General features: G+C 41.0%; 1 protein-coding gene across 3 annotated transcripts in view; it reads right to left on the bottom strand.

Moving 5' to 3' along the window:
* mta3 (metastasis associated 1 family, member 3) overlaps positions 1 to 12,891 on the bottom strand; it is a 30,015-nt gene that overhangs the window by 5,765 nt on the left and 11,359 nt on the right. For 2 of the 3 annotated variants that reach the window (XM_082543926.1, XM_082543925.1), the window contains 11 exons: positions 12,361 to 12,460; positions 12,079 to 12,267; positions 11,307 to 11,381; positions 9,904 to 9,962; positions 9,636 to 9,754; positions 8,086 to 8,243; positions 5,984 to 6,206; positions 4,224 to 4,316; positions 3,935 to 4,096; positions 3,313 to 3,344; positions 3,113 to 3,231 (listed from right to left, as the gene is read on the bottom strand). In XM_082543926.1, the coding sequence (XP_082400052.1) occupies positions 3,113 to 3,231; positions 3,313 to 3,344; positions 3,935 to 4,096; positions 4,224 to 4,316; positions 5,984 to 6,206; positions 8,086 to 8,243; positions 9,636 to 9,754; positions 9,904 to 9,962; positions 11,307 to 11,381; positions 12,079 to 12,267; positions 12,361 to 12,460 (1,329 nt within the window). Of the gene's footprint in view, positions 1 to 3,112; positions 3,232 to 3,312; positions 3,345 to 3,503; positions 3,612 to 3,934; positions 4,097 to 4,223; positions 4,317 to 5,983; positions 6,207 to 8,085; positions 8,244 to 9,635; positions 9,755 to 9,903; positions 9,963 to 11,306; positions 11,382 to 12,078; positions 12,268 to 12,360; positions 12,461 to 12,891 lie in introns of those variants that run through there. The other variant, XR_014278383.1, reaches the window with a different exon arrangement.

Raw genomic sequence — 12,891 nt, forward strand, 5'->3', positions numbered from 1 at the left:
ATTATTATAGTTCCCAGAGGATGTTCTCGCTTACTTTCTTGTACTTTCTTTAAGTAGTCTTCAGGAATAGTTCTCCGGGCTACATGAAAGACATGCTTTGGATGTTGGCTGCCTTTTGTTCCATTTACAGTTGAGTTCATCCACCTCTGCCTCAACAATGTTGAGGTCCAGGCCCTGGGGGTGCCAGTCTTTGACTGATGGTGTTCCATTCTCTGTTTTTCTATCCAGGTATGTTTTTATTGCACTGGCAGTGATTTTGGATTCATTGTCCTGCTGAAAAATTAAGTAATGCCAAGTAGATCCTTTCCAGATGGCATTGCACGGTGGATGAAAATCTGACGGTACTTTCTGCATCTACAATGCCATCAAGTTTGACAAGATGCCCAACACCACTGGCTGAAATGCAGCCCTAAACCATGACATAGCCTCCAGCATGTTTTACAAATAGCTGTAGACACTCCATGTTTTGCTTTTTTCCTGACCTCCTCTAGACACAATGATGGCAATTCAAATAAAAAGTCTTTCATTTGGATTGATCTCTCTGTAACACCTGCTGCCGCTGATTTTAAGTCCAGTTCTTGTGTGATTATTGTACAATATTTTAAAAAGTTTAAATTTTCCTGTCCATAGTTTCAAATTTTTTATTGCCTAACTAGTAGAATTGTTTTAATGACGCTCCACTGCGTCACCTAAAATGAAACACATTTTGTCATCTCTACTTTCATTTCTATTTATCTCTCTCCCATCTCCGAATTAGTGGGAGACATCTCCAACCCCTTGTCTATACTCTGTGTTTTCATCATACTCAGAGAAAAGGAGAAGCAAAGAAAGGGAGTTGATGAAACCTCTGATCATTTCTCATTAGCACCAACTTTTCAGGGCACATCTATTAATGCATTTTGTTCAGAAAGGCATTAATTGTCTCTACTAGGAGAGAATTAAACAAAGGGTGCAGAATTCAGATCGATGCTGTCCCACTCACACGGCCATGTTGCCTTGGTGGTAACTGAGTGATTCATGCAAGTGCAGCCATGGTTAATGTGGTAATGATATTTCCACTCAGGGCACAACGGTGCCAGGCTCCATCTGCACCAGTTAGCCTCCTCTAATTTTAGCCCCAGCGGTCCGAGGGCGGCTGTGAGAGCCGAGCGCTATGGCTCATTTAGACACAGGCTTAATGGAGGAACATCTTTCTCTTGCACATGGGAACACATACGTACGTGTATGAGTCCATGCGGGAAAGTGCATGTGTACATTTAAAGAAAAAGTAAATGGATGTAAATTCAGTCACATAGAAAAAAGTATATTAATGGCTAAAGCAATGCAAAAAGAAACAGACCATGAAGGTGAATACACTTGAATGAAGAGGTTTTTTATTAAAAATGTATACGCGTATTTGTTTATAATGCAGAAAAAAAAACCAACAGCAACAAAATCAATGGCAGGCTGTTTCAGCTGAAAAGCTGGAGGATGATGAAACAGCATGTTTTGAACAGCTGTTTATGGCACAGTTAATCGCATTTATTAAATGTTTTATTAAATTACCTGAATGCACCATGAAATCTTACATTTCAGCTGGACTTTGGTTAAATCTTCAGAAAGTATACCATCTTTCACCCGTGCCTTCAAAGACATGCTTGTGCTTATGAGAGGATTCATCATAAGTGGGATATGATATTCACATTCACCCCTTGGGAACCTGAATGTCTGCACCACCTAACCCTCAGACCCACAGGGCTAATGTAGCTAAAAGGTAACTGAACTGAATCAGACAGCAATAAATAAATAACTAGAAATCTGACCAAGACAAATCCTTAAGCGCCTTGAGGCAACTATTGTTGTGACTTGGCTCTATATAAATAAAACTGAATTGAATTCACAGTGAAGCACAAGATTAATGTCTATATGGGAAAAAATGCATCCACATCCTTGACTGAATCCAAGTGTGGGACTAGTCTCAAAGGTTTGAACTGGACTTGTTCTCTGCTTGTTTCTTTGCTCTCTTTACTGTTAGTTTTGATTTTCTGTGAGTCTTCAGTTCTGGATACATGTTAGCTCTAGTTTGTTTGTGTGTCTGCGTTTCACTGTTTCCAGTTAAAAACTATGTCATTTTTTAGTTATCAGGCTCTTATGTCTTCCATCTTTGCTCTTTAGCTCTACTTCCCTTCCTCATTGTCAGTGATTGTCCTCACCTTCACTTGTGTTTCATTACCACACTGTGTTCATGGGGTAATCCCCTGATTATCCCATGTGTACATAAAATAGTCCAATTCTTCTCCTTAGTCTCTGTTTGCTTACCTGCATGTTCTCTTGTGGTGTCTGAATAACATCTGTTTAATATTTGGGCTTTTATCAGTGAATATACAGCTTGTTAATTGGTCTGTTGCACTTTGGCTCTTATGCACTGCACACTCCCCACAGTCTGCAAACTTTAACAAACTGTGACAGGGGGCCAAATTTAGATATAGTGAGCCTAAAAACACAAATCAATCATGAAATTTGTACTATTTATAGATCCATTAATTTTCTTCCATGTATCTAATTCGAAGGAGGGGTTTTGAGTCTATCTCAGTGGCCATAGGGCAAGAAGCGGGGTACAGCGGGGACTTTGGACTGTGGGAGGAAGCCATAGTACCCCAAGAGAAACCACGCAGACACAGGGAGAACATCTGCACAGAAAGGACCTTCAAATCCAGGACCTTCTTGCTGTGAGGCAACAGTGCTAACTATCACACCACTGTGCTGCCCAAGCTTCTTACAGATTTAAAATCCTTTAAAGTTGTCAAAACCCCTTAAACCCCCCCCCAAAAAATAGTACAATATGACATGAGTGTGTTAATCAGTTTCCAAATTTTCCATCCAGTTGGTCAAAACAGTGTTGAATGATGCGCTGATGTGTTTGCACTCTTAGGGCATTGTGTTGTATCCTTTTGAGCTGATGTGCATTGTGCATCTGTCTCAAGGTCACCATGAGACAAAAATAACTCGCTGTCCATTTCTGTCCCAGACTATTTCCTGTCATCTGCTTTCGCTCAGCTGTCAGCATCTTCCTTCAGACACACACACACACAACAAGCCTATCAGAATTCAAGAAAGGGTCACCTTTGCTTACCTGGTCTCCCGTGTGACAAGGAAGAAGCTGTCATCGGGAGCATCAATCCAATTAGGGCGCCTCTTGCGAATCATCACTCCTCCTCTGGTATTTCCACTGCTGCTGCTGCGGCCGTTATGCTGCAAGACATACATCCGAACGTTAGAGAGCAGTCGATGCAGCTGTAGAGGAAGTGTAAAGCAAATAGAAAATAAGCCTACCATGAGAGGTCCACCTGTTGTACCTGGGTTCTCTGCAAAAACAAACCCACAGCAGTGAGAGAAAGAGGCAAAGTACACATGAGGGAATCTGCCAGTTGCGAGTAGTATTGATTGGTTTTATTTCTTGTCCTAGTTACAAGTTGTGCAACAAATAACTGTGTTTCAATTTCAGTAAAAAAAAGTGAAGTTACCAATAAAAAACAAAGTGTCAAACTGAAGTTGAACCATCCAAATTATCCAAATGACCCCCATCTGCTGATTCGTTTTCATTAGAATTAGTTGTCATTCTCTCCAACGAGCTAGTTTAGATAAGAAATGGCAGAAAAGGTTATCAACTCCAGATGTATTCCTACTAATTGGATTTTTTATTAAGCATAAGGATAACAAAACATTGGATATCAACACTATTTATTCCCCAGACTTAATTCACATTACGAGTAACTTAAAAAAAAGAAAGAAGGGATGCATTTTCTTTTTTCTTTTGAATGTGGGGGGCTTTAAACAGAATGGACTTTCTGCTTTTGAGCAGGATTAAATTAAGCAAATCTGAAAATAATTACCTTTGTGGGATTAAATCAGATCTCTTTTTCTTTTTACTGATTAATAAGAGTCTGTGATGTACCTGTGCGCCTGTCTGGGTCAGCCCTGCTGTGGTGATGATAGCTGCGTTTTCCCAGCATGCCGTGAGGCCCATGTGGTAGAGAGGAGAGTAGGCGTCTAGGGGGAGGCGTCTGAAGGCCCGGGGTGCGGTGGGAGCGAGGGGCGTGGGTTGCTGGACGGGACTCTGGAAAAGACACACCGGAGGTGCATGAAGTGGCTCCTATAGACCATCTGAGTTATTTCTGCTCATGTTTTATTGGCTTAATGGGTTAGACTCCTACTGCTCAAACACTGACTGTGTGTTCATTTACCTAGAAACTGCAGGACACTAGTCAGAGTGCTCCTTTGGGCGGCTCTGGTTTTAGGTAGGCGAGTCCCCTGCCCTTCCGACACCCTTAACATGTCTAAACCAAACACACATACACAGAAATTTTTGTTAATCCCCTCTTCTCCCCGTATTTAAATTAAAAAAAAATTTAAAAAAAAAACCTATTTATCCGTTTATCAACATGAACATCTCATGCAGATGAAAATGGCCTCTTCTCAGGTACATGATTATGGATAAAGACCACAAGATGCAGGATTTGATGCAAAGGAGCAAATGACTGAGGTATTTTGCAGCGACTTGCTCTAAGGGAGGAGAAATCTCCCCCCCTCTCACATGCGCATACAGATGTCAGCACATGCTTACATGCATGAAAACATATCGTAGACACATACATTCAATTATGAAGACGGCATGACAGCAGGCACTGGAGGTTGAGTCCATGCTGAGGAGCGGGGGAGGCGGGGGTGCCGCTGTGCTTCCTCTGAGTGTGGTGGAGTTGATGGACAGAGAACACAGACACATGAAGCACAAGGACTCGGAAAAGATGCTTTCAGGTGTGACTTTATTGCAGGTCTACTCCACATTCACACAGCAATGAAAGAAAAGAGCAAAAAAAAAAAAGTAGAGGTAGAAGATGAGATGAGAATATTGCAACAGTCGTTAGAGAATGAAAGATGAGGGAGGGGAAATCGAAGGCGAGGAATGAGTCTGAGTGGCAAATCCTGTCCACAGGATATACGAGACAGGGTGGATTCATATGAATATTGCATGATTTGAAACACAGGAAATTAGCTGAGTGAATAATATGGCAAAAGGTCCATCCCCAAATGGGATCTGGACTCCTTATGATTGGGCCTGATCTACTAGGGGCGATGCAGCCAGCAGCTATACCCAAGTCTTCTCTTCACCTTCCTTCCTTCAGGGTTCCAAATCTGTCTGAAGCTCACAATCAATCCAAACAGTTCACTTTGTCTTGTACACAGATACACACATGATCAATAGGAGGGAAAAACGCATGTGCAAAAAAAAAAAAAAAAAAAAAAAAGAAGTTTAAATTAAAAAAATATTTAAAAATGGTGATGGCAAAGACAGTGAAGCTGAGGTTCAGTATTTACAATGAACATATGTGGCTGAGACAACTCACTCAGTCATAACAGCACAGACTGGACGCACCTTTACCAGGAGCGCCGTGCAAAATAGAGCTTTTCTTAATAAAATACATTTCCTCTACCAGCAACTTCAGCAAATATATACGGCTCAGACTAGACTTCTACTGGATGCTGTTACAATCTATTCATTATGACAGGAGCGACTTCAGTCACAGTGTGTGTGTGTGTGTGTGTGTGTGTGTGTGTGTATCCCTGTTTAACCACTCGAACAATGGCTTTTGGTTCAAAGTGACTCAGAAACATAACAACAGGCAAAAGAATAAAAAAAATAATAAAGAAAAAAAAACACGAATGAAAAGATGATCAAAACTCAGTTATGAGGACAGGCAGTCTTTATTGGAAACGGGGGGGAGAATACAAAAAACAAAATAACAATAATTATAATAAAACAGAAAGAGACAGACGGAGGGGGTGGGTGGGGCAGAGGCGAGCAGAGATGTCGGGGGCTGATGGTGGGGCAGTCGGGGTGAGGGGAGGTGTGTGTTGGTGTGTGTCTCTGTATGTTGTGTTCTGTCTGGAGATGTGTATGTGTATCCATGTGGCAGAAGTTAGGAGGAATTGAAAGAGCTCTTACACTCTGCCTTTATGGCCCCACAGTTAATGGGGACAAAGGGCCGGCGCGCAGCACGGCGCAGCCTGATGATGTCACGGCACATGTGCCGGGCCAGCTTGGTGAGGCGGGTGGCCTGCAGCAGGAAAGCCTGCTTGGTCTTCATGGAGGATTTGGGGCTGTTGCTGTTTCGCATCGGCACCATGTGGTTGGACTGGCGGGGAGCGTGACCCCTTGAGCGAGACTCCTGAGATCGAGGGAGGGACAGAAAGGAAGGAAAAAACAAACAAACAAAACACAAAAGAAAATTTAATCAGTTTGACATCCGGCAGAAAATGTAAAAGTCAGAGATGGTTCAACAAATCCAATGGTTTTTAAACTCTTGGGCTGGGAATGGGAACTTCAGTTGAATGGTTATATTTTTGCAGGGGGAAAAACTCATCTTCATTTAAATGCAGCCTTAGTGCATATGTGCACATCAAAGAGCTGCACTGAGCATAAAAACTCAAAAATAGACAATTTTGTTCAAAAAACCCCCAAAAGTGTATCATGTTAAAATTTCCAATAAAAAGGGATTAAAAAGGTTGAGTATATATATCATGCTGACCTTTATGTCACCAAAATTTAACTTGGATTTGGTTTTATTAACAAAGGCTATTAGTTTAAAATGTAGAATGGTGGCTTTCTTGGAGGGGGGGGGGGGGGGGGGGGGGTCATGCCAGAAAAGGTTTGATAACCACTACACTAGCTTCTGTATTATTGGATTTTATTTTGAAAAACCATTATCAAAAGATTCACATTGGCTGGTTTGAAGGCTTTAACAAAAAATCTGAAAAACAAATTAGATTTTACTGTTATTTATTATTAAAAACATGCATGTTTAACACAAAACTGTTTTGTGGTTCAAACTGTTGTAGAGGGGAGTCTAATTCACTCTGTCGTCACTGTGGAGGCTACTGTTCGTGGTGCTGTTGAACTGTATTGTGTAATACAGTGAGGAGAATCTAATCATTTGCCCGCCCCGTTTATCCCAGCGGATAATTACAGCCTCTAAAACGGCCATAAAGTTGAATCAGCACCCTTCTGAAAACAGTTTAGATAAAAATCAAGCATTACAACCTTCCTGAGGGAAGGATTTATTGCAGGGCCGCTGCATTAGATAACTGGCAATCGAGCTTGTTTTGTGAAACAGAAGCAAAGCCACTGTTTTCAGATGAAGACTGATATTAGTAAAAGCTTCTATTATGGTTTCCATCAGCCACTTTCTTGGACTACTATTATTTTTATGTCTGGATATTTTGATATTTTGTCACTGCATCCATAAAATTTACATCAAGATGGTAAACGGGTTAAACTACTGAGTGCCTGATGGTCCCTTAAAAATATTTTTACCGCAGCACAATCAGCAACCTCTCCGGTGAGTCATCATGCAGCTAAACTCCAACTCCTTCGTCTTAGACTGCAGCTAGTAATGGTAACCCTTGTTCTGCTCTGCACCAACGAGGGGCTTAGCATAGAGCACGGCTGGGTAATTAATCTTCCCAAGAGGCCACGAGAAACTGGGATTGCTATGAAGGGCTGCACCAATAGCTTATAAAGAGATAAAAATGAATACTGAGCAGAATGGAGATCAGCTCATCGCTACAGCCCTCCACAACAGATCAAGATTCTTGTGTTCTCAGTTTCTCCTTGAGAAAACCGATTGCCCACCTCTGATACAGAGGCACATGAACCAGTTCTCCATCTGCTCCAAGCTTCTGGTTATGATAACCTTCAGCTAGCAGAGGATCACCAAAATAACCCACACTTCCATCACCAGCTGTATTCCAGTTGAAGAACATTTTTACCACAGCTTAAGATTATCTTTTTGGGATTGCCTCTTCAGTGATGTGAAAGGGCCAGGAGCTAGCTGGTTTCTAGTGTCTGAACTTAAAATAAAGGCAAATTGTGGCCAAAAGAACAGCTTAAAATGTGTCACCAAATTTAAAGTGTCAGGAACGCTGCATCACACAGGAGGTACAGATTTTTACAAGTTTGTTTCAAAGGCTTTGTTTTTGTCTAACTCTAATATGAACATGTTTTAAGGACCTGCAGAAACCCTTCTCTGTACCCTCCACTGAGCTTACATTGCTTGCTGGAGTGGGTGAGGTCCTCTCCTCTGGACCCTCAGCTCTGCTTGGCATCTTCAGACCACCGTACTTCTTCCAGTACATCCAGCAGGAGACGCACAGACGACACTGCATGTTTGGAGGCCCCCATGAATACCACTGGGCTGACTGCATGGCTGTTAATGTATGGAATCCATTAACACTTGTTAGAGAGATGGCAGAAAAGACTGGTCTCAAGACACTAAGAATATTGATCTCCATCTTTTCCTGTGTGATTTTATCAATATTCATACTACACAAGACGTCACTATATGCTTGCTACTGACTTTAAGTGCTTACAAACATGAAACAGTGCACGAGGCCGTTGTACTGCAAAGTGAGCAGATATTAGGCATTTAGATTTATCATTTCCATCAAATAATTTTAGTTGTCAGCTTTTTTAAATATTCTACATTTTACAGTAGATTTTAAGGGGAATGTTAGGATGTGTTCAAGAACTAATAAGCAGAACTCAGGTTATAATTTTTACAATTCTCCCAGTTCTCAGTGCAATTGAGTCCCACCAAGGGACACAAAAATGAATATCATCATAATAAAACATGACATCAGCAGAAGTCTGCCGCAGACAGATTTTTATGTCCAGCAGAATTATTATTACTGAAAAGTCAAATATCCAGAGAATCTTGCAACTTGTGTTATAGTGGATTGTTAAAATTCAGAAACAGTTATGTTGAAGGCATTTTATGCTACTTAGATTTTTGTTGACAAGGGGCAAAAAATGTGTATCCTCCAACAGGTTGATTTAAGGTGAAACTGGTCACAAAGAGTTAAACACTGCTGCACCAAAAGCCTTGGGGCAATGGGTTTGTTTTGGTTGCTAGCAGACTGCCACAGTTGCCTGCAGTTTGCACGCAAGATTTAGATTTACCTACAAATATATGCCAGCCCTTCCCTGAGCAGCAGCAAAACTGCATGGCACTACACAACCAGAAGCAGAGTCTGTACACCTTCACTCTGTTTGGGAAATACTTTTTTTTCCCCCTTCTTTGTGATCGGTGGTTGCAGTGGGTCATCAAAAGCTCTCTGGGCCTTTGTTCCAGGTTATTTATCAAAATCATTGCACCCATGCTTAAAAATGGCTCTCCTCGTAAGGGTGAAAGTAAAAGTAATAATAGAAGAGATAAGAAAGAAAGCAAAGTAGTTAAAATTATCTTGGTTTTGTTCTAGGAATGTGTGACTTGGGCTGTAGCTAACCACCCTGCTTGCTAATCCTCTCACAAAGTGAAATCTAATATTTTTAGGCAGCTAGAGGCACTCTGTTAACACTCTGGGTTGCATACTGTGGGACAACGATTTCCCCTTTCAGTCTGTGAAGCTGTTAATAATAAGCAAAGACTGAAAATAAAAGGAAAGCATTTCTTCTTTAAGTAAGAGAAGCGACAGCTGTCTAAGGCTTCATTTGTTTCCATTAGATTTCTAATTGACTTATGTTCACTGCCCTCACCACTTAATTTCACACTTGCCATGGCTAATCACACACTCACTCTCACACGCACACACTAACTCACTGTAGCAGCTTTCGCAGGCTCTGCCCCCCCCTGCTGCGTGGTAGGCCCCGGGGCCCGCTCCGTTCACCGTCGCCATCTTGCCATTGGTCATCGAGATCTGGTTGGGGTTGGGTTTGTTACTGTCAGAGGACAGACAAAGTGATTTAGGAAGCAGAATGACAGCAGCTATACTGCATAAAATCATCATCTGTCCACCACAAGCAGAGTAACAGACAAAAGACATCCAATGTCATCTGCAAACACTGAAATATGAAATAAAGAAACTTACTATGTGGGGATATAAACCTGCTTCAGCTTGCTTTCTGCCTCTGCTGCCTTCAGTCTCTTCTGTTCAAAGAGGGAAAAAAAATGGATTTCTTCATTAATCCAAAAATTTAAAAAACTGTTGCCTTTAACAAGCATTGCTTCAAATAAAACTCAGCCCTGCATCCTGAAAGTTGGAGTGTGGAATTACAGTGGTAATAATTAAATCTGTCGATGTAATTCAAAGGAGTTGTTTTCTCCCTCTATGCTTTTTAGGGGCACATAAACACAATTTATATCTGAGCACATGAAATCCTTGGAGAGCAAAGGCTATCCCTTTGTGCATGCTATACATTTGGTTGCTCTTCTCAAACACAAGGACCTTTTTAACCAGATTTTTTGCTTCTTTGGTTGTAAACATGTTCTGCACCACCACGCCTATCTTAAGGGGAACTACCCTGTTTCTACACAGAGGGCAGTTTTATCATAAGACGTAACACTTAGTCTGTGAATAGCTATATAAAGTTTTCGATAGCTCTAGAAAAAGAAAAAGTTTAGTAGGCCGTGCAGCAAGCATTTTTCAAATTTATTAAGCAATGGAGGTCCAAGGAATGGTGCAACTGAATTAGACGTAAAAGTATCCTACATTTTTTAAGCTGCACTCGTACAGACTGCCACTTCAGAATTAATCACTGCAAATACATTTATATCGGTATAATAAAAACATAACGAGGACCATTTTACTATGTGTGGCAGCTCAGAAAAAATTTAATAAAGTAAAAAGAATAAAAAAAGACATTTCAAAAGTGGTCAGAGCTGTGGGTGAGAACTTTATTTCAATAGAAAGCCTGATTCTAGCCACTTCTACTTATTTTGTATCCCTAGGGATACGGTTATAATTTTAAAAACTGAACAAGCATGAAAACGTCACTTTTTGTGGGGACTAATTTTGAACTGTGTGAAACCTTTTGATTTTACAGAAAGACAGTTGGAATAGTTGTTGTGAACTGCTTTGGTTTTGTTGTGCCTTTCTAATGAATCAATGAGTTTTTGCACATTTTTAAAAGGAAACAAAATCTTGAGCTTAAGCTATTCAGCTCCTTTGAGAAGTCTTTTTTGAAGATGTTGACTGCCTGATACGCTTTTCTTTTTCTTTTTTTAAATTCTTGCAGCTTCAAATAAACATAAAAACTGGAGTATCCTTTTCAGATTAAAGTCCCATGTAGTAGTCAATAAAAAAACAAAAATAAACAAAGCTAGGACAAAGTTGCTTTATTTATTTATGCAGGAGGAGTTTTTGCCCACTAGAAGCGCGATGCAGTTGTTAGGGATGGCATCGTTTAGTTTAATCTTGTGTAAATGTAAGAAAAACACACACTAATTACAAAAAAAGATGCATGTAGCATAGCAGCTACATGGTTTTCTCACCTGTTGCACATATCTGTCTGTAGTCTTCCACATGTAGTAATACTCTATGATACTGGTCAGAGACTTCCACGGCAGCTTCACAAGAAGAACGGTCGAGCACGGGGAGAGAAAGAAAGACAGACACAGAGCAAATTAATGATATTAATATCTCATGTTCTTGCCATCTGGGTGCGAAGCCTTCATGTATATTCATGAGCAAGAGGCATCGTGACCACAGAGGCTCAGAGTTACTGGCTTTGCTTGGTTCTGGGCTTCAGACGGAAACACAGAGAAATTCACACATTTAATAAGTATTCATGAGCACCTGGTGCCACCGCATACACCCATACCCTGGCTTTATTGTACAGTAGAAGTAGATTGTGGGAAGGAGAGTTCAAAAGAACCAAACAGTCATCCCTCACCCCCACAGGCTTGAAAGGCGAGTGCTAAAATTGGTAATTTTGTGCTTCACAGAACAGCAGCTTCAATTTATGCAGATTACAATGGATTTCCATTGTGACAGATTTTCACTGATGAGGGAGGACGACTCTTTGGAAACTTCTCAAAGCCTCAAAGTCGAACCTCTCAACTGTCCATCGGCATGCTGTGAATACATTTCACCACATGAAGACTTTAACTGCACAGTGAGCAGTCTCTCACAGTAACGGGTAACAACCAATCAAATGCTACATAAAAACAAAATATCTTAAAAGCACCATAAATAATGTAATATTCTTTTGAATAACTTCTACGTCAACAGGATTACCAGGCAGAATGATAACAAAACACTTACAAAGTCTTGTCGGATGTCATTGAAGTCTTTTCCATATTTCTCTAATGCCTCTTCAAACATGGCAGCTTCCGAGGCGCTCCACTCCTCCATCTCATCCCTGCAAAGCACCGGGCCCCCCGCTGGGACCAGTACGCTCAGCGCACTGGACAAATCGTAATTATGGCGGTGCAATGTGTCCATCGCATGGAACTGTAATCAATGCACGCAGAAAAAAAGCTTACAAAACCATCAATTAAATCCCAGCAAGGTGCTGCAGGGTTCGACTGTGTGTGTCCCACTGACCAGTGTGATATCTCGTGAGGCTGCAGCTGCACTCATGTGTAAGCTTGGCTGTCTAACAGAGCTGCTGCAGTCCAGCGCTCGGGCAAAGGTCCCGACCGCCCTGAAAATTACCCACAGTCAGTCAATACATGATACATATATGCACAGCTTACTGCATGGTCTGACATATTAATGTGCAGGGCATGTCTGCAAAGAAAACACTAACAGCCTCACAGCTCAAAATATGCACTGGGTGGTATGGAGCAAAAATATATGGCAAACACAGATGAGTCGTTCATCAGAAACAGTAAACAGTCGTTTGTTAACCAAAAAGCGATTTAAATCTCTGCGCGATTCATTTTTAATTCATTTTCATCCTCCCTTATAAATAAAAACCCATGACAAATTCACATATTGAATGAATAAAAATGAAAATAATGAGCCAAACTTATGAGCCATGGCTCATAACAGTGTGCATTTATATTATCTCACACACTAAATATTTCAGCCAATCCTTCACAGCACCACGGGCTATTAAAGTGCTAAAACTCA

The sequence above is a fragment of the Aulonocara stuartgranti genome, assembly GCF_965226115.1.
Source record: "Aulonocara stuartgranti genome assembly, chromosome: 8".
Lineage (NCBI taxonomy): Eukaryota > Metazoa > Chordata > Actinopteri > Cichliformes > Cichlidae > Aulonocara > Aulonocara stuartgranti.